The sequence below is a fragment of the Pantherophis guttatus genome, chromosome 4, assembly GCF_059756535.1.
Source record: "Pantherophis guttatus breed Tessera chromosome 4, ASM5975653v1, whole genome shotgun sequence".
Taxonomy (NCBI): Eukaryota; Metazoa; Chordata; class Lepidosauria; order Squamata; family Colubridae; genus Pantherophis; species Pantherophis guttatus.
In genome coordinates, this window is record NC_142066.1 from 30,337,420 (window position 1) to 30,355,732 (window position 18,313).

The 18,313-nt window shown below is 41.0% G+C and overlaps 1 protein-coding gene across 1 annotated transcript in view; it reads left to right on the forward strand.

Moving 5' to 3' along the window:
* The window catches only part of LOC117669085 (immunoglobulin superfamily member 1), a 28,203-nt gene continuing 9,890 nt past the window's right edge, over window positions 1-18,313 (forward strand). The window contains exons 1-7 of the mRNA XM_087893901.1: window positions 1-342; window positions 2,941-3,234; window positions 5,734-6,036; window positions 10,250-10,540; window positions 13,872-14,162; window positions 15,341-15,445; window positions 17,565-17,602. Coding sequence (XP_087750027.1) covers window positions 333-342; window positions 2,941-3,234; window positions 5,734-6,036; window positions 10,250-10,540; window positions 13,872-14,162; window positions 15,341-15,445; window positions 17,565-17,602 — 1,332 coding nt within the window. The 5' untranslated portion in view covers window positions 1-332. The remainder of the gene's footprint in view (window positions 343-2,940; window positions 3,235-5,733; window positions 6,037-10,249; window positions 10,541-13,871; window positions 14,163-15,340; window positions 15,446-17,564; window positions 17,603-18,313) is intronic.

Genomic DNA, 18,313 nt, shown 5'->3' on the forward strand with positions numbered 1-18,313 from the left:
GAATTACGCTGCTTTCGGGGGTGTGCAGGACAAGATCTTTTCCATAATTCCTGTGGTATTTCAGCACCAATTTGTTCTTCTGAGCAACAGGACAGGACAAGTCAGAAGACTTAGGAAGCCAGAAGTTCTGCTGCCTACAAAAATCCCAGCATGAGGCTTGTTTTCAATCTGTTCCTGGGTTGGTATTGCCAGTAAAGAGAAGATGGGAGCAGTAGGGATGGCGACATGGTGCCAAGGTCAAAGATCCAGTGTCAATTTCTGCTGCTCAGATATTTTGACACTAATGGAATCATATATTTTTTTCAGGATGGTGGCTGACTCAGCATAGATGGATGGCTGAAGGTGAGTTTCATTAGACACACGACTATATTATGGATGTAAAATGAGAATTACATGTCAGGGTCTCCCCAAAGCAAATCCATTTTTTTTCTTTCCTTTTTTAAAATATTTTATATTTTAATTATACATAGATACCTTTAAAATAGTGTATTGTCTGGGTCCATTTTGTTTAAAAGAGAAATAACATAATAAAAATCACAATTATAATAACAAAAATAATTATGTTAACTTATTTATATTCATAGTCATACTAATTCATCTTTTACTTATACATAGTAATAATATTTCTTCTTCTAATTTCTACCTCTTATATCTAACCACTTGTAAAACATATCCCATGTTGAGTAATATTCTATATCTGCTTTATCTTTTATTTTTAATGTCAGTCTATCCATCTCTGCAGTCTATTTTCTGAATTATATTTTCATCTGAGGGGGTGTCCTCATTTTTCCAATATTGTGCAAATACAATTCTTGCTGCTGTCAACACATGAAATATTAAATATGTAGTCCCTTTATTGTACCTTTCTTTCTGGTAGTATACCTAACAAGAACATTTCTGACTTTAGATCTATATGTTGCTTAATTATCTTTTCTAACCATGTATGAATTTTCGTCCAGAATTTTTTTGCCTTCACACATGTCCACCACATATGATAATAAGTACCTGGAGTCTGATTATATTTCCAACATTTGGTAGACCTATTTTTAGACATCTTTGCTAGCCTTGCCAAACATTTTGTATAGGTTTTCCTTATATGAGGTGGCCATTGTCATTTTATAGTTCCTATCCCAAAGTTTCTGCCATTTGTATTGCATTCTTTTCCCTTGTATTGTAATAGTTCATCTCTTGCCTTCTTCTCTCTCGACTTTTTCAAAAATCTCATGTGTACCTCTCTTGGAAGTTTATATCTTCTCGCATAACTCGTGTGTATTCTAAAGGTTTCATCTATCTCTGCATCCATCTCCTGCTTATCAATCTTTAGCAAATCCATTTTTCTTATCCTAGTAGGACAGCTAGATATATTTTACAATTTATAGGAAACCCAGTGTTTCTCATCTCTTGTGTTGTATACAACTCCTCCAGAAAAATACAAGATTTTCTCTCTTGGTCTTTGATTGTACAACTACTAAGAAAAAGTGAATAAATAACTGTTTTCTGATGAGGTGCAATATAAGACACTCATCTTTTTGGCTTTTGATGATAGGAAGGGAGAAGGATCTGCTCAGGGTCAGCAGTATCAAAAGTGTTGAAGTCCCTCCCTTGAGTAATGCATATTCATATCAATTGGTAGGTTTATGTTTCCTGGATCTTGCTTTCTGTAAGGAGGCATCTAATGAAACTGCATGAATGGAGACCGATGATCAGAGCCAAGTTCCTCAAAGGGAGAACTCAGGGTGTCCCTGCCATCTCAATTCTAGAGGAATTACCATATTTTTCAGAGTATAAGACACACTTTTTTCCCTCCTAAAAGAGGCTGAAAATTTGGGTGCGTCTTATACTCTGAATGTAGCTTTTTCGAAGCTTTTTTTCAGCCCTAACAAGTGCTAGCGAGCAAAGTGATCTCCATGCTTTGCCTGCTCCCTCTAACTCTCAGCTGTGCTTTAGAAGCTTTTTTTTTTTGCCCTAACGAGGCGCTAGCGAGCAAAGTGATCTCCATGCTTTCCCTGCTCCCTCCAACTCTCAGCTGTGCTTTAAAAGCTTTTTTTCAGCCCTAACAAGGCGCTAGCGAGTGAAGCGATCTTCCGTGCTTTGCCTGCTCCCTCCGACTCTCAGCTGTGAAGCTTTTTTCCAGCCCTAACGAGGCGCTAGCGAGTGAAGCGATCCCTGTGGTTTGCCTGCTTTTTTCATTGCTTCTCTCTCCAAAGTTAAGTTGTGCTTTAGAAGCTGTTTTTTATCCTCAAGCAGGGGATAAAAAACCAACTATATAATGTGTTGAAACTGACCAGACTAACGACACTAGCCAGATGAATACCTGTGAGGCAGATTTCTCCCCCCCACCACCTATTTTCCTCCCCAAAAACTAAGCTGTGTCTTATACTCTGGTGCGTCTTATACTGTGAAAAATATGGTATATGTTTCCAAAATTACTTACTCAAGACTTATCCTAGGATTTGTTACTGCTTCTGAGTTGCTTGTTCTGAGATTTGGTTGCCTGGAATTCTTCTCGGGAGGCAGATGCTTTTAATCAAAGCAAGGAGTTAAGAGGAGAGAAGACTGTGTTCAAACTCTGCCCTGTGCTCCCCAGACCAACCTGGAAGATGGTATTCCTTCCATAGGGTGGAGGGAAATCCCGCAGTCCATTGGGATTTACTCCTGGAACCAGAGGGGCCCAAATTATTTTTCTTTTCAAACAATTACAGTATCTTGCATTAGTGTAGTCTCCCTCCCTTTCTCTCTCTCTATGGCAATTCATGTGGGTGTGAGTCACTGAGCAAGGAATATATCGTTTCAGGTTTTGCACGATTTCATATGTAGCCCTTACATACCACATTAAATATTGTTTGTTGGTTAAAAGTATAACCTAACAATCTCTTACACAAACAACTGCTTTCAGGTTCTCCATGTTACAACCTTTTTACCTCTTCTCCTCTTCTCCAGGACAATTTAGTGCCAAAGTTTCCATCTCAGTGAATCCCAGTAACGTGGTTGCTGTGGGAGAGCATATAAGCATCAGTTGCAAGAGGGATAGGAACGGAAAAGTGTTTCTCACTCTCTATCAAAAGAAAGAAATTCATCATCATTTCAGAGAGATACCTAATACCAGAACAGAGCATAATGAGATTAACTTTTATATTTCCAAAGCACAGCAATCAGATCAGGGGATCTACTGTTGTGCATATTATTTACAACAGGGATACTTTTCAAGCGACGAAGTTTTTATCTTTGTGCGAGGTAAGTCCTTTCCCGTGCTGCTTTTGTCCATGAGGCTAACCTAGTTACAAGTAGACCTCTATTTACAACAGTTTGTTTAGTGACCATCTGACGTTACAACAGAGCTGGAAAAAGTGACTTATGACCGCTTTTCACACTTATGACCACTGCTGTATCCTCATGGTCAAAATTCAGATGCTTGGCAACTGGAACATATTTATGACGGCCGCAGTGTTCCCAGGGTCATGTGATCCCCTTTTGCGACCTTCTGACAACCAAAGTCAATGGGGAAGCCAGGTTCAATTAACAACCGTGGTACTAACTTAACAACTGCAGCGGTTCACTTAACAACTGTGGAAAGAAAGGTCTTAAAATGGGGCAAAACTCACCTACCAAATGTCTCACTTAGCAACAGAAATTTGGGTTCAATTGTGATCAGAAGTCAAGGGCTACCTGTATTTCCTAGACCTATAAATGGAAACCAAAGTCTGCATTTCCCCAAATGCAGAAGGGATGGAAATTATTTTCTTGCAGACATTTCATTACCAAACTAGGTAACATCATCAGTGCAAACCTCACTGCTTTCTGACACCCAGCTTAGCCTGTAGTATCAACAGATAAATTAAGAAGCTTTCTCAAGGGTGGCTGCTGCTATATCTGTCTGTCCCCTCATCCCCACAAAGTGAGAGAAGTAAACATTAAATTTGTATGGCTTTGTTCATCCCTGCAAGTTTAAGGAAATATATTATAGTTTAGATCTCTCCACCTGTCTTTAAGCCAGCAGGAAATTATACTGGCATGAATTTGCTATCCTGTTGCTGATGTCTAATCTACCCTACTGCTCTCATTCCCTATCATTTGAAGGCAAAGATAGTGGGTGGTTAAATTTTGTAAGCCATCTAAATCACCTATGTGAAAGTTGGGTGGCTACATAAATTCATTAAAAAATAAAATAAAAATAAGCAAAGCCAAGCTGACTTTACTTCTTTACCGCCTGTCCATAGCTGGGATCAGAATTAGAGGGAAACCATAACTTTACTATTGCAATATGTAACTTGTAGCTCTCACCAACTGAGGATGAGCTGAAGTTAATATCCTGAAGACAAATAGGTAATGGCCATTGTTGAGGAATGATTTTGCCATGGTTAGTTACAAGGGGCAGCATTATCTAAGACGGGGTCAGCAAACTTAAACACTCAAAGAGCCACTTGGACCCGTTTCCCACAAAAAAAAAAAACACACCAGAGCCACAAAACTTGGATGGGCATGACCAACTTGATGTCACTCACTCACCCAGTCACATGACCCCCCCAGCCACGCCTACCCAGCCAGGGGATTCGTGCAGTTACTATCCCACCCCTCCTCAGCCTCGGTCACGCCATGAGGCTCCAACTCAAGGAGGAGAAGACGGAGGAAGAGGGGGGCGGGGGAAGTGTAAATGGCAGCTACCTTGAGCAAGCCACAGCACTATCACGCAGGGCTCCAAGTGGTTGGAGAAGCAGCAGAAACAGCAGCCAGGGCATTACAAGTGTGGAAGAGCCACACTCAAGGGGCCAAAGAGCGGCATGTGGCTCGCGAGCCGTGGTTTGCCGACCACTGATCTAAGATAAACGTCAAGACTATAGAGCGGGGGTGTCAAACTCAAGGCCCAGGGGGAGGATCTGTCCCCCTGTGGGGTGCTTAGATTTGGCCCGTGGGGCCACTCTGGAAACAGCAAAGGACCAGCCCGTGGTGCCTCTGCCAGCGAAAACAGAGCTTGGGAGGACAACATGCAGCCTTCCCAGGCTCCATTTTCATTGGCAGAGGGTTGCAGGAGGCCGTCACAACCAAAAATGGAGCTCACAAGGGCCACCTGCAACTCTCCTCAGCTCTGTTTTCACTGGGAGAGGGTTTCAGGCGGCCATTGCAACTGAAAATGAAGCTCAGGAACCCATTTTCGCTGGCAGAGTGCTTGGGCCATCACAGGCGCTCCTGACACGAGTGATGTCAAGATGCCCACACCCACCCCAGCCCCTCAAGGTCACACAACCCTGATGCGGCCCTAAACGAAATCGAATGTGAAAACCCCTGATATAGAGAAATAGACATGGTACTCTTTTTGCCTCTTCTCCTGCTGAAAAAGGAGGGAATCCCTGGACAAGTGGTCACTGATCAAGTTTCATTTCTTGATCACCATCCATTCTGTCACTGAGAGCAAAAAGGGTTTTTAAAAATTGAGGAGATGCTACTTTAACACTTGCCTGATCAAAGTCTCCAGGATGGGATCATTAAGGCAATTTGGTGGCTGGGACAATATTTTTACATTCATCTCATGAGCAACACAGGTAAAAAGGGGAGAGATTTAGATCAACTGATGGTCACAGTTCCTATTTTGATTCTTTGCCTCCTTTCCCAGGTGAGTTTGACCTATCCAAAGTTGTTTGTTTTCTCCTGAAATGCAAATATCTTGCCATTTTAAAGATTCAGGCTGTTACAAATATTGCAGTATTAAAACCTCATCTTTTTTTCCCCCTTACTCAGAACAATTGTTTCCCAGCCCCTCCATTTCAGTGATCCCCAATGGGCTGGTTGTCCTAGGAAAAAAAGTCAAAATCCAGTGCAAACAGGAATATCCCCAAATTGTACAATTTAACCTCTTCAAAAAAGGGGCTTTAAATGAACCAGCAATCCAACTTTCAGAGAACAAAATGACTGAATTCCTTATTCACAATGCCCAAGAATCAAACGGAGGAATCTACTTTTGTGACTATCGATTCATCCAGCAGCAGTACTATTACTATAGATATTCGAAGTTCAGTAATAAAATATATATCAATATAACAGGTAAGATGTGGATTCCTATTCTTCACAGTTGCTTCACAAAAGAGAATTCAGCATTTTTGCATTTTCTGTACTTAGAATAAAAATAATATTAGCGCTTGAATTTTCTTTTTCCTTCATCTCTTCATGCATCTGCAATTCAGTTAACTTATTATTCTCTTGAACATCAAAGAATATACAGATGTAATAATCATAGTGTGATCTTCCCTGTATTGTACGGCATTAGCTCATTCATTCATTCATTCATTCATTCATTCATTTTATTTTATTTAGAAAAATAGAATATAATTTTATTGGCCAAGTGTGATTGGACACACAAGGAATTTGTCTTGGTGCAATATGCTCTCAGTGTACATAAAAGAAAAGATACATTCGTCAAGAATCATAAGGTACAACACTTAATGATACTCATTAGCAATCAAATCATATTAGGAAACAGTCAATATAAATGGTAAGGATACAAGCAACAAAGTTACAGTCATACAGTCATTAGTGGAAGGAGATGGGTGATGGGAACAATGAGAAGATTAATAGTAATACAGTCTTAGTAAATAGTTTGACAGTGTTGAGGGAATTATTTGTTTAGCAGAGTGATGGCGTTCGGGAAAAAACTGTTCTTGTGTCTAGTTGTTCTGATGTGCAGTGCTCTATAGCATCATTTTAATGGTAGGAGTTGAAACAGTTTATGTCCAGGATGCGAGGGGTCTGTAAATATTTTCACAGCCCTCTTTTTGACTCGTGCAATATACAGGTTCTCAATGGAAGGCAGGTTGGTAGCAACTGTTTTTTTTTTTTTTTTTGCAGTTTTAATTATCCTCTGAAGTCTGTGTCTGTCTTGTTGGGTTGCAGAACCAAACCAGACAGTTATAGAGGTGCAGATGACAGATTCAATAATTCCTCTGTAGAACTGTATCAGCAGCTCCTTGGGCAGTTTGAGTTTTCTGAGTTGGCGCAAAAAGAACATTCTTTGTTGTGCTTTTTTGATGACGTTTTTGATGTTAGGTATCCAAATTTTGATGTTAGGTGTCCATTTTAGATCTTGTGATATGGTAGAAAATTAGCTTATCAAACATGTATGAAATAACAGATATAAGTATAAACATGGATATGAACACAGGAAATGGATACGAATAAAAGAAAACATTAAGACAGGGATGGTAGGCACGCTGGTGTGCTTATGCATGCTCCCTTACAGACCTCTTAGGAATGGGGTGAGGTCCACAGTAGACAGTTTAAGGTGAAAGATATGGAGGTTTGAGGATGTAACAAAGGAGTCAGGTGGAGCATTCCAGGCATTGACCACTCTGTTGCTGAAGTCGTATTTTCTGCAATCGAGTTTGGAGCGGTTTACCTTGAGTTTGTATCTATTGTTGGCCCCTGTATTATTGTGGTTGAAGCTGAAGTTGTCATTGACAGGTAGGACGTTGTAGCAGATAATATTGTGTACTACGCTTAAATCAGACTGTAGGCAGCATAGTTCTAGGTTGTTCAAGCCCAAAATTTCAAGCCTGGTGGCATAAGGTATTCTATTGTGAGCAGAGGAGTGGAGGACTCTTCTCGAGAGGTGGGTTTCAGCAGGTCCTGACCAGTTCTGGAGAACCAATAGTGGAAATTTTGAGTAGTTCGGATAACTGGTAAATACCACCTCTGACTGGCTCTGCCCGCATCTATTCTCTGCCTCCCAAGCCCCAGCTGATCAGGAGGAAATGGGGATTTTGCAGTAACTTTCCCCTGGAATGGGGAGGGAATGGAGATTTTATAGTATCCTTCCCCTGCCATGCCCACCAAGCCACACCCACAGAACTGATAGTAAAATTTTTTGAATCCACCACTGCTCTTCTCGTGAAATACCTCTGAACTTGCTCAATTGTATTAATGTCAGATACAGAGTGCGGATTCCAGGCAGACGAGCTTATTCGAGAATTGGTCTAGCAAAGGTTTTGAATGCCCTAGTTTACAATGTTACCGGAGAAGAAGCTTCACAAGATTAGGTTAACAATGCCTTTTTGGCAATGCTGTTACAGTGAGCTCTGGGGCTTAGATCATTTGAGATGAGTACTCTTAGGTCCTTGACAGAGTGAGGTCATACGCACCCCTTGTATTTGGAGTTCTGATTTTTGTTGCCAATGTGTAAGACAGAGCATTTGTTGGTTGAGATTTGGAATTGCCAATTGTTTGACCATTCTGACACATAGTCAAGGTCTCTTTGTAGGGCAGCAGCGTTGTCGGTATAGCATTGTCATGCTGTAGAATGAAGGCCCTTGAGTTAATTTGTGACTCCTGATGATTGCTTGGACTAGTTCCTGCAGTTTTCCTGACAACATTTTCACAAGGGATTTGCCATTACCTTCTTTTTAGGGCTGAGAGTGAGCAATTGGCTCAAGATCCTCTCTTGGTTTGCTTAAGTAGGGACTAGAGCTCACAGTCTCCTGGTGATTGGCCCATTATCCCCTGTAGATTCCATGCCTAAGGAGAGATTGGAACTCGCAGTCTGTCAGTTTCTAGCCTGATCCTTTAACCACTACACAAACTTGCTCCAGATACATGCATACATACATACATATGAGCTGCAGTGGTTAGAAGGCAGTACTGCAGGCTACTTTTGCTGACTGCCGGCTGCCTGCAATTTGGCAGATTGAATCTCACCAGGCTCAAGGTTCACTCAGCTTTCCATCCTTCTGAGGTAGGTAAAATGAGGACCCAGATTGTTGGGGGCAATATTCTGACTCTGTAAACTGCTTAGAGAGGACTATAAAGCACTGTGAAGTGGTTTATAAGTCTAAGTGCTATTGCTATATATACAAAATCTGCTAAGTCATTATTTTCTAAGTCCTATTATAAGAATGCACACTAACACTGATTGCATAAAGCACTGAAAAATTGCTTTTATTATATATTAAGATTGCATTATGCATTAAGGAATATGAATCTAGAATATCATGGATGAGAGAGCAAGGCAGATGTATGTAGTAGGAAATATATGGTCTTTAGGAACTGAAAATGATTTAATGGCACATAATTAAATATAGGTTTTTAATTTGTTAAGATTGTTGTTTTTAATTGTTGTGAGCTGCCCAGAGTCACTTAGGTGTGATGGGTGGCCATACAATTTGAATGAATGAATGAATGAATGAATGAATGAATGAATGAATGAATGCTGAAAAAATTGCACAAATGAGAGACCATTATGAAAGAAATATGTGATTTGGTCATATAAAGAGAATGAACGTATGGCAAAACAAACCTTAGAAAGAATGAGAAGAGAAATTTCCTAACAGTGAGTATCAACCAATGGAATAGCTTGCCTTCTGAAGATGTGGGAATTCCATCACTGGAGGCTTTCAAAAAGAGACTGGACAACCATTTATCCAAAATGGTATATAGGGTATCCTGCTCGAGCAGGCGGTTGGATTAGAAGACCTCTGAGGTATCTTCCAACTCTATTATTCTATGTTCTAAAATGATAAAGAAAGTATGTTTAGATGGCGTTGATGAGTTTGTTATGGAACGCTCAGGTTAAAGATAAAATTTCAGAAGAAATCCAAAATTATTTTCAAGCTAACAATGCATGTGAAGACTAATTCATGTTCAGAAATGCTGTTCGTTTAGTGATCCTTATTTCTCTGAGTTTATTTTCCTTTCCAGCAAATTCTTCCCCAGCTACATCACAATGGTGGGTTCCTCCTGGTTCTGCCCAGTTCTGCCGAGCCAGTAGCAGTGACAATATGACATCACCGGTTCTGCCCCCCCGCCCCCCCCCCACTCCCTGCATTATTCTTACTTTTTATTTGGCCCCACCCCCAATCTATTGCTGCCTCCTGAGTCCCAGCTGATGGCTAGAGGGAAAAAAAACTGTTTAAACTCTTGCTGTGGGGCTTCAAAGAGCCGCCCGACAGCTGATCAGTGTTAAAAGAAAACAAATGAGTAGACCAGTGCCTGCAAAAATACATGAGTAGATCAGTACAGCTCTGCAAGCAGTTAAAAGCCTGTAGACCAGTACCTCTGCTAAATCCTAAATAATTGTGACATGACCATCAAGCCATGCCCACAGAACGGGTAGTAAAAAAATTTAGAACCCACCCCTGCTACATCAGTCTTACTAATGATTTTGCATGAATCTAAAAGAGGGGGAAATTGTAGTTTCTTGCCACTTTTAAGGCTTGTCATTGGTGCTTCTAATGCCTTTGCTCTTTGTCTAATATTTTCTTGCCTTCAGACCCCAGAGTCACAGAGCCTGCCATCTATATGGAACCAAAGGGACAGCAAATGCTTAATTCAAATGTCCGAATCTACTGCCAGGGGCCAGAGGATGATCTGAACTACTCCCTCTATAACTCAACAGACTTCATAATTTCCCAAAGGGCAAAACCAAACAGTTCCTTGGCTGAGTTTTCCATCTTGGGAGTCAGGTTGGAAGACATAGGAAACTACAGTTGTTGCTATCAGCTTAAAAATAAACCCTTTGTGTATTCAAACTTAAGTGACCCTCTGCAGCTTCAAGTAAGAGGTAAGGAATTAGCTCCTCCCCAACTCCCACTATCTTCCAAATCCCATATCCTGAATAAGAACCATGAGTAAAATTGGGGACCATTTATCCTGAACCATTTGAGGAAACCAGAGGATGAGATGCTTAAATGAGGAAAGAATGAGAAAAAAAAATCAGAATGAGAAAGTGAAAAAATTACAGCCAACTTTATTTGCACTACGCATATACTGTAGGTGTGGAAAACAGCATGTGTAGGGTCAAAAGAAAAGAGCCAGGCTTAGACTCAACCCTTCCAAGACCAAGTGGCTGTGGTTCCCGGCGTCCTGGTATAGTCAGCTGGCTCCATCACTGACTATGGGGGCGAGATCTTGGCCCCCTCAGAGAGGGCTCACAACTTGGGTGTTCTCCTGGATGCACGGCTGTCTTTGGAAGATCATATGACGGCCTTGGCCAGGGTATCAGGCTCGCCTGATACGCCACTTGCGTCCCTTTCTGGACTGGGATGCCCTGCGCATGGTCACTCATGCCCTCGTCCCGTCCCGTCTGGACTACTGTAACGCTCTCTACATGGGGCTCCCCTTGAAGAGCACTCGGAGGCTCCAACTGGTCCAGAATGCAGCCACGCAGGTGATTATGGGTGCAACTCGGCGCACCCATGTAACAGCTGCACTGGCTCCCGGTGGTCTTCCGGGTGCGATTCAAGGTGCTGGTCACGACCTTTAAAGCACTCCATGGCTTAGGACTGGGGTATATACGAGACCGCCTTCTGACACCGACAGCCTCCCACTGGCCAATATGCTCCCACAGAGAGGGGCTCCTCAGGGTGCTGTCGGCCAAACAATGCTGACTGGAGACACCCAGGGGGAGAGCCTTCTCTGTGGGGGCACCAGCCCTATGGAATGAGCTGCCCCTAGAGGTTCGTATGATCCCCGACCTGCGTATCGTTCGCCGCGCCCTGAACATCCTTTTGTTCCAACAAGCCGGGCTGGCCTAATAGGAATTTTTAAATTGGGTGTTTGTTAGTTTTTTAATTTTGTGGGCCAAATTTTTATATATTCGGTTTTAAATTGTTTTTAAATTTTGTAAATTTATATGTGTTTTAATATGGCTGTACACCACCCCGAGTCCTTCGGGAGAAGGGCGGTATAGAAATCTAATAAATCTAATCTAATCTAATCTAATATGTGCATGGGTTCATCACTTCTACTACAGGAAGTGTGAAGCCCAGCCTGTTAAGCCACACAGGTGGAGAAAGAGACATAAATAGAGTCCTTGATGCTTCCTGAGCTTGGATTCTTTGCAAATTTATTTATTTAGCATGTGGCATACAATGTCAGAGAAATCTACACATGCTAGACACAATGCAGTCCTGACAGTCTAAATTGCTAGTTCGTTCTGTTTGACGCTTGTGTAACTATCCTTGGTGCACTGCGGGGGGGGGGGGGGGCAAACTAGTTTTACACCAGTTAACTAATGGTACGAGTTGCTGGTTCTTCTGGGCTCCTCCACTGGTCTCACCTCATGTCACAATGCCTCGTGTCCAGCCAAGTCCAGTACCGATTTCTGTTCTACACACACACAAAGGCAGCTTTTTTCTCCCCCACCAAAGTGGTATCCATTTATCCACTCACAATATTGCATGCTTTTGAATTGCTGGGTGGAGCCAGGGATCAAGCGATAGGAGCTCACTCCATCTCATGGAGCCAGACTCAAACTGCCGAAGGGCAAATAATTTCTGGCCAGCAGTTCCAGCGTCATTAAACCTCTGAGCTACTACATCCAACTCCTCCTTGCAAATGTTTCATTACCAACAAAGTACCAATATCAGCATTGGTACTTTGTGTGGTTGCTCCGTTTTTATATATGTTAGTTTTTAATCATACACACACAAACACGTACACACACACACGATAAAAACTAATACAAACTAAAATATAAAGTAAAAAATAAAGAATAGAAAGTGCAGAAAAGAAAAGAAAAAGTAGAAAAGGAAGAAAAAACTAAATTGTAACAAAAAAGAAAATATATAAAAAAATGATTTCACCCTTCAGATTAACAGAGTTGGAAGGGACCTTGTAGGTCATCTAGTCCAACCCCTCGCCCATGCAGGGGATCCTACATCATTTCTGACAAATGGCAGTCCAATCTTTTCCTGAAAGCCTCCAGTGATGAAGTTCCCACAACTTCCGAAGTCAAGCTGTTCCACTGATTGATTGTTCTGTCAGAAAATTTCTCCATTACAATACCTTCAATACAATACATATAAACAATTTTAATTTTAACTTACCACATTCTTTAGTTCTGGATGGGGTTGACCCCCAACTTCAGTTTGCCATTTCTTCCCCATAAGTCCTCGGTCAAAGTATTTATTTCAAAGGTCTCTCCTGCAATGAAATTTGGGAATAATCTTTTGCTCTTCAAGGTCTCAAGGGAATATCTTTCCCTGTCCTTCTTGGAAATGCTGCGATTAGATGGTTGAGTTTACACAAAAAGTTTTAACTTCTCCCGTTAAAGCTGGTGATTATATTTTCTCTGTAAATGAAGCTTGATTAGTTTTAATATTCATATTCTTAGCACGTGGTGTCAGCTCAAGCCACTTTAATTGGGTCAAGCATGCATTCATGGATCACAGTCTTAATTAGATTATTAGACGTACAAAATTTCAGTTGCAGTAGCAGGGATATGTGTATGTGTAATCCTAACCCACATCTGGCCCTTTGGTTGTCCCTGAGGTCCATTGGAAATAAAAATCAAATGTAAGTAAATGTATGCCATGCATACAATAATAACTGCATTGCTTTTATTTTGGAGGCAATTGCTTTTTAAAAAATTATTTATGTTCCTGACTATAATTAAGAGATTACAAGGTTGTAAAACAGGAGTTTATATGTTCATGTGTGGGCACCTATACATCTTCAGAGCCCTATTGGTTCAGCCTTCCACAACAGTCCCAGTTTCTCATGTAGCCCATTGGGAAAATTAATTGCCAAATCCTGCTCCCCTACTTTGGTTGTCTGATAGAAGAGTGCACTAAGCATCTATAGTTTCATTTTGATATCTTTTCTGCTTTTACAGATGCCAGTCTTCTCTGTAAGCTAAATTGTTTAGCATATTACTTTAAAGACACAGAATATAATATGCAATATAAGACATATTTGGACACCTGGATAGAATAATGGAGTGGAGAAGAAATAAACAGGCTTTCTTATAAATATTTGAAAAACAATATGTGAGAATGGAGAAGAGGATCATTTTGTTGCCAAATGACTGAAAAGGGAAGGATGTTATTTGTGGTTGAGCGAAATGGGAGATACTGGTCTCTAAGGTTCCACTGAATCTTTCCCTCTTCTAGATCCCAGCCTGACCAAGCCTTCCATCCAGATTATAAATGCAGAACAAGGTGCTCCAGAAGCAAATGTTTCCATCCAGTGCAATGCAACAGAACCAGATCTGATTTTTGCTCTTCTGAAATCAGGGGAACAGATAGATTACAAAGCTGCGGAGCCAGGAGAAAAGGCGGTGAATTTTACTCCCCACTGGATGAAGTTGGAAGAGACACAAAATTATACCTGCCAGTACCACTACAAAAGCAAGCCCTTTATCTGGTCAGTTCCAAGTGACCCAGTGGAGAGGCTTCAGGAAGGTAGGATGTCAAAGTAACATATTTCATTTTCCCCATTTGCCCTGTCAGTAAATCAGAGACAGACTCGATTTCTGGAAGACTCTGAACCGGGACAGTGGATATTGGACACATTGTCTGCACAGCGTGGTGGTCACACACATCTGAATATGAGAAGGAGTAGGTGGGCCCGTGTCTATCTTGGGACATTTGAAAATATTTTGTGGGTGCCATTAAGTAAAAATAGAGAAACAGAAATGTTGACAAATAGACTGAGAACTAGACTTTCCATTCTTTTAAATAGGCTATACAAATTAAATTAATAAACATAAGACACTGAGAAAAAGCTAGAGAAGAGAGAGTAGACACATACTCTGATATGGACCGGAGGCTTATTTGCATTGCTGAGTTATTCCATCACCAGATTATAACAGATCATAAAAGTGGTACACATTATAGGCAATGGTGGTATTTAGCTGGTTCTATCCGGTTCGGGCGAACCACTAGTGGTGGCTGCAGGAGGCTCCGCCCACCCTCCCGGATGTCATCACGTCCCGTTTTTGACACTCTGCGCATGCTCAGAAGGCTCTGCGCATGTTCAGAGGTGGTGCATGTGCTCACATTTGCCAACCAGTAGCAAAGGTAAGTGAATATCACCCGATTATAGGCTATTAATGAAATAGTGAGCCACTTGCGATGATTGCTTGGGTTAACCATAAAATGAGAAGGTTTAATTAATGATAAGGAGAAGTTCAAAAGCTATTTTATTGTAGTGGTTAAGATGGTGGATTAGAAACTAAGATGGTTGTGAGTTTTAATCCTCTTTAGGTGCAGAAGCTAACGGGGTAATTTTGGGCACGTCCATCTGCCTTAACCAAACCCACTTCTTAGGGTTGTTCTTATGGGAAAATGGGAAGAGGGAGCATTGTGTACTCTGCCTTAAATTGTATAAAATAAAGGCAGGATATTAATGAAATAAATAAATGGGAAAAGGCCACCATCGTTTTCCTTGCTACCAGTATTATTTGCCTGGAATCTTTAAGGGGCTGTTAAGACACTGGAAACCAGGGAAGTTGAGAAGGCGAACAAATTGGGTGGACTGGACTGGTAAAAAGATCACAAGAGGTAGTTATTCATCGCCAGCTCTGCATTTATTAGATATCATTATTAGCCTTCTATCCAAGATGTCTATGGCTTTACAGGTGAATCCTTAATAACTCTATGGACAAGTATTGCTGCGTGCCTTTTCTTTCTGGCTATCCTCCTCCTGGTGCTTATCTTCATTTTATACAGAAACAGAAGAAAAGGTAAGCAATACAGATTTGTAGAGGAGAATATTTGTAGCTGAGATTCGAAATGAGTTTGGTTGTTTTCTGGCAGATGTTTCATTAATGATGTTTCATCATTTGTTTTTTTTTTAACGTTTGTATTACATGTATTTTTATCGTTCGCTGTTCACCACCCTGAGTCCCTCAGGAATAGGGCGGTATATAAATTTAATAAATAAATAAATAAATAAATAAATAAATAAATAAATAAATAAATAAATAAATAAATAATCAATCAATCCAGATTAGGTAACATCATCAGTGCCAGCAGAAGGAGCACCAAAGACTCCCTTAAAGATGGATTGTTTTAAAGCAGCCGAGCATAAGGCTATGCTCCTCTGTTTACTTAAGAATCTCACTTGATAAAAACCTATTCATAGTTCAGGTAGTCCTCAACTTACGACCACAATTGAATTCTGTTGCTAAGCAAAACACTTGTTCAGTTAATTTTGCCTCATTTTGCGACCTTTTTTGCTACAGTTGTTAAGTGAATCACTGCAGCTGTTAAGTTAATGTCATGGTTGTTAAGTGAATCTGGCTTCCTCATTGACATTGCTTCTCAGGTCGCAAAAGGGGATCACACAACCTCAGGACACTGCAACCATCGTAAATATGATTCAATTGCCAAGCATCCAAATTTTGATGACCTTGGGGATGCTGCAAGGGTCATAAGGGTGAAAAATGGTCATAAATAACTTTTTTCAGCGCCGTTGTAGCTTTGAACAGTCACTAAACGAACTGTTGTAAGCCGAGGACTACCTGTACAAAGATGCAGTTTGCGTGAGAAAGAGAACTGTTTTCCTTTAAAAATGAAATAAGATATAACAGCAAGGAAACAGGTTGCAGAAAGCACACACAGAATTCCATTTGTTACCTTTGGAGCAGCTTAGTACCAGACGTGAAAGTAGAAATAATTACAAAGGAAGTTAAATCTGTACTATTCCAGCAGCTTTCAGTCCTTAGCTATGTTCAGTTTAATATTATTGCTATTATCATTTAATTATTGTATTTTGCAACGATTGTTTGCTACTATAGATTGGATTAGTCCATAAATATTACAAATACATTAAATCCATGTAAAGGAAAATTTAAGGAATCCCCTTAAGCAATCATTTTTTGGCGAATCAGTACAGGTGGTCCTCAACTTACAACCACAATTGAACCTAAAATTTCTGTGGCTAAGTGAGACATTTATTAAATGAGTTTTGTCCCATTTTACGACTTTTCTTGCCACCGTTGATAAGTGAATCACCGCAGTTGTTTTAAGATAGTAACATGGTTATAAAACGAATCTGGCTTCCCCTCTGAATTTGCTTGTCAAAAGTTTGCAAAAGGTGATCATGTGACCCCAGGACACTACAACCCGTCATAAAAGTGAGTTATTTGCCATGCGTCTGAATTTTGATCACGTGACCATGGGGAGGCTACAACGGTTGTAAGTGTGAAAAAAATGACCATAGTGCCATTGTAACTTTGAACGGTCACTAAATGAACTGTTGGAAGTTGAGGACTACCCGTATTTAATACTGAACTGCCGATAATGTGAGTTTAGTCCACTTTTCAGGTTGTAGGGGGTGTAAAAAAGCGGGAACAGAGTGGTGTATCCTTACTCCCATCTCCACCTTTGAAACAAAGAATTTTAAGAAGGGAACATGAATTATTTCTCTTTTAGAGACCTCCCTTCCCATTGCTGTCTTTAAAACCGACCCCAAAATTCTACCACATTCCTTTACGGCAGTGTTTCTCAACCTTGGAAGCTTGAAGATGGGTGGACTTCAACTCCCAGAATCCCCCAGCCAGCAGCGCTTCACTGCTTTACAGTGAGGACATCACATTGAATGATGTCCTTCAATCTTCCAGAAGACTGGAACCTTTCAGTCTATAAAATTCCATAATTTTGTTGGGAAATTCACTGCATTTCTGTGGAGTACAGAAAGCAACGTAAAATATATCTATCTGATTGCAGAAATCTCCTAATACAGATTATATGCAGCCAAACAGTTAAGACAAGAAGCTTGGTTGTAGAAAATAAACCAGCATTTATCATTTAAAATAAGCCAAATATATATTTTTTCACAAGATTCTTTTTGACTTACAGGCTCTGTTACCAAAGAAACCAATGTACCAGCCAGTATGGTAAGAAACAGTTCCTGAACACTAGTCCTATAATTGTCAACATGTCCTCCATGAATCTATAGGTCACTGATGGCTAACCTTTTTGCTGTTGCATGCCAAAACCGGAGAGGAGTGTGGGGGGGTTGAGTGTGCACTTGCCCACACCCATAATTCAATGTGCCCCACCCCCCGTGCATGCATGCGCGCCCCCTCCACTTCCCCCCCCCCCCCGTTTTGGCATACGATGGTATAGTGGGCCTGGTAGATCCAGTTTTTGCCCTCCCCAGGCTCCAGAGGCTGTTCTAGGAGCCTGGGGAGGCCTGTTTCCCGACTTCCAGTGGGCCCGAAAGGCCCGAAAATCAGCTGGCCGGAGCACACATGCGTGCTGGAGCTGAGCTAGGGCAACTCTCACGTGCCCACAGATATGGCTCTGCGTGCCACTTGTGGCACGCATGCCATAGATTCACCTTCACAGCTATAGGTCATAAATCAAGATGACAGGGCTAATTTTCATTTTTAAAACAAGATGAGTTTCACAAAAGGCAAGGAAAAGTATCTTGGTCTTAAGAAAACCTTCACATTTCATATTAGGCCAATGTTTTTACTGGGTCTGTTAAGCAACTACAAGCAGCATGCAAGTTTTCAAGGTAAGTTTGAATGTCAGCAAAGGAATGGGACAAGAATGGTCTCCTCCGGGTCCCGTCAGCTAAACAATGCCTGCTGGTGGGCCCG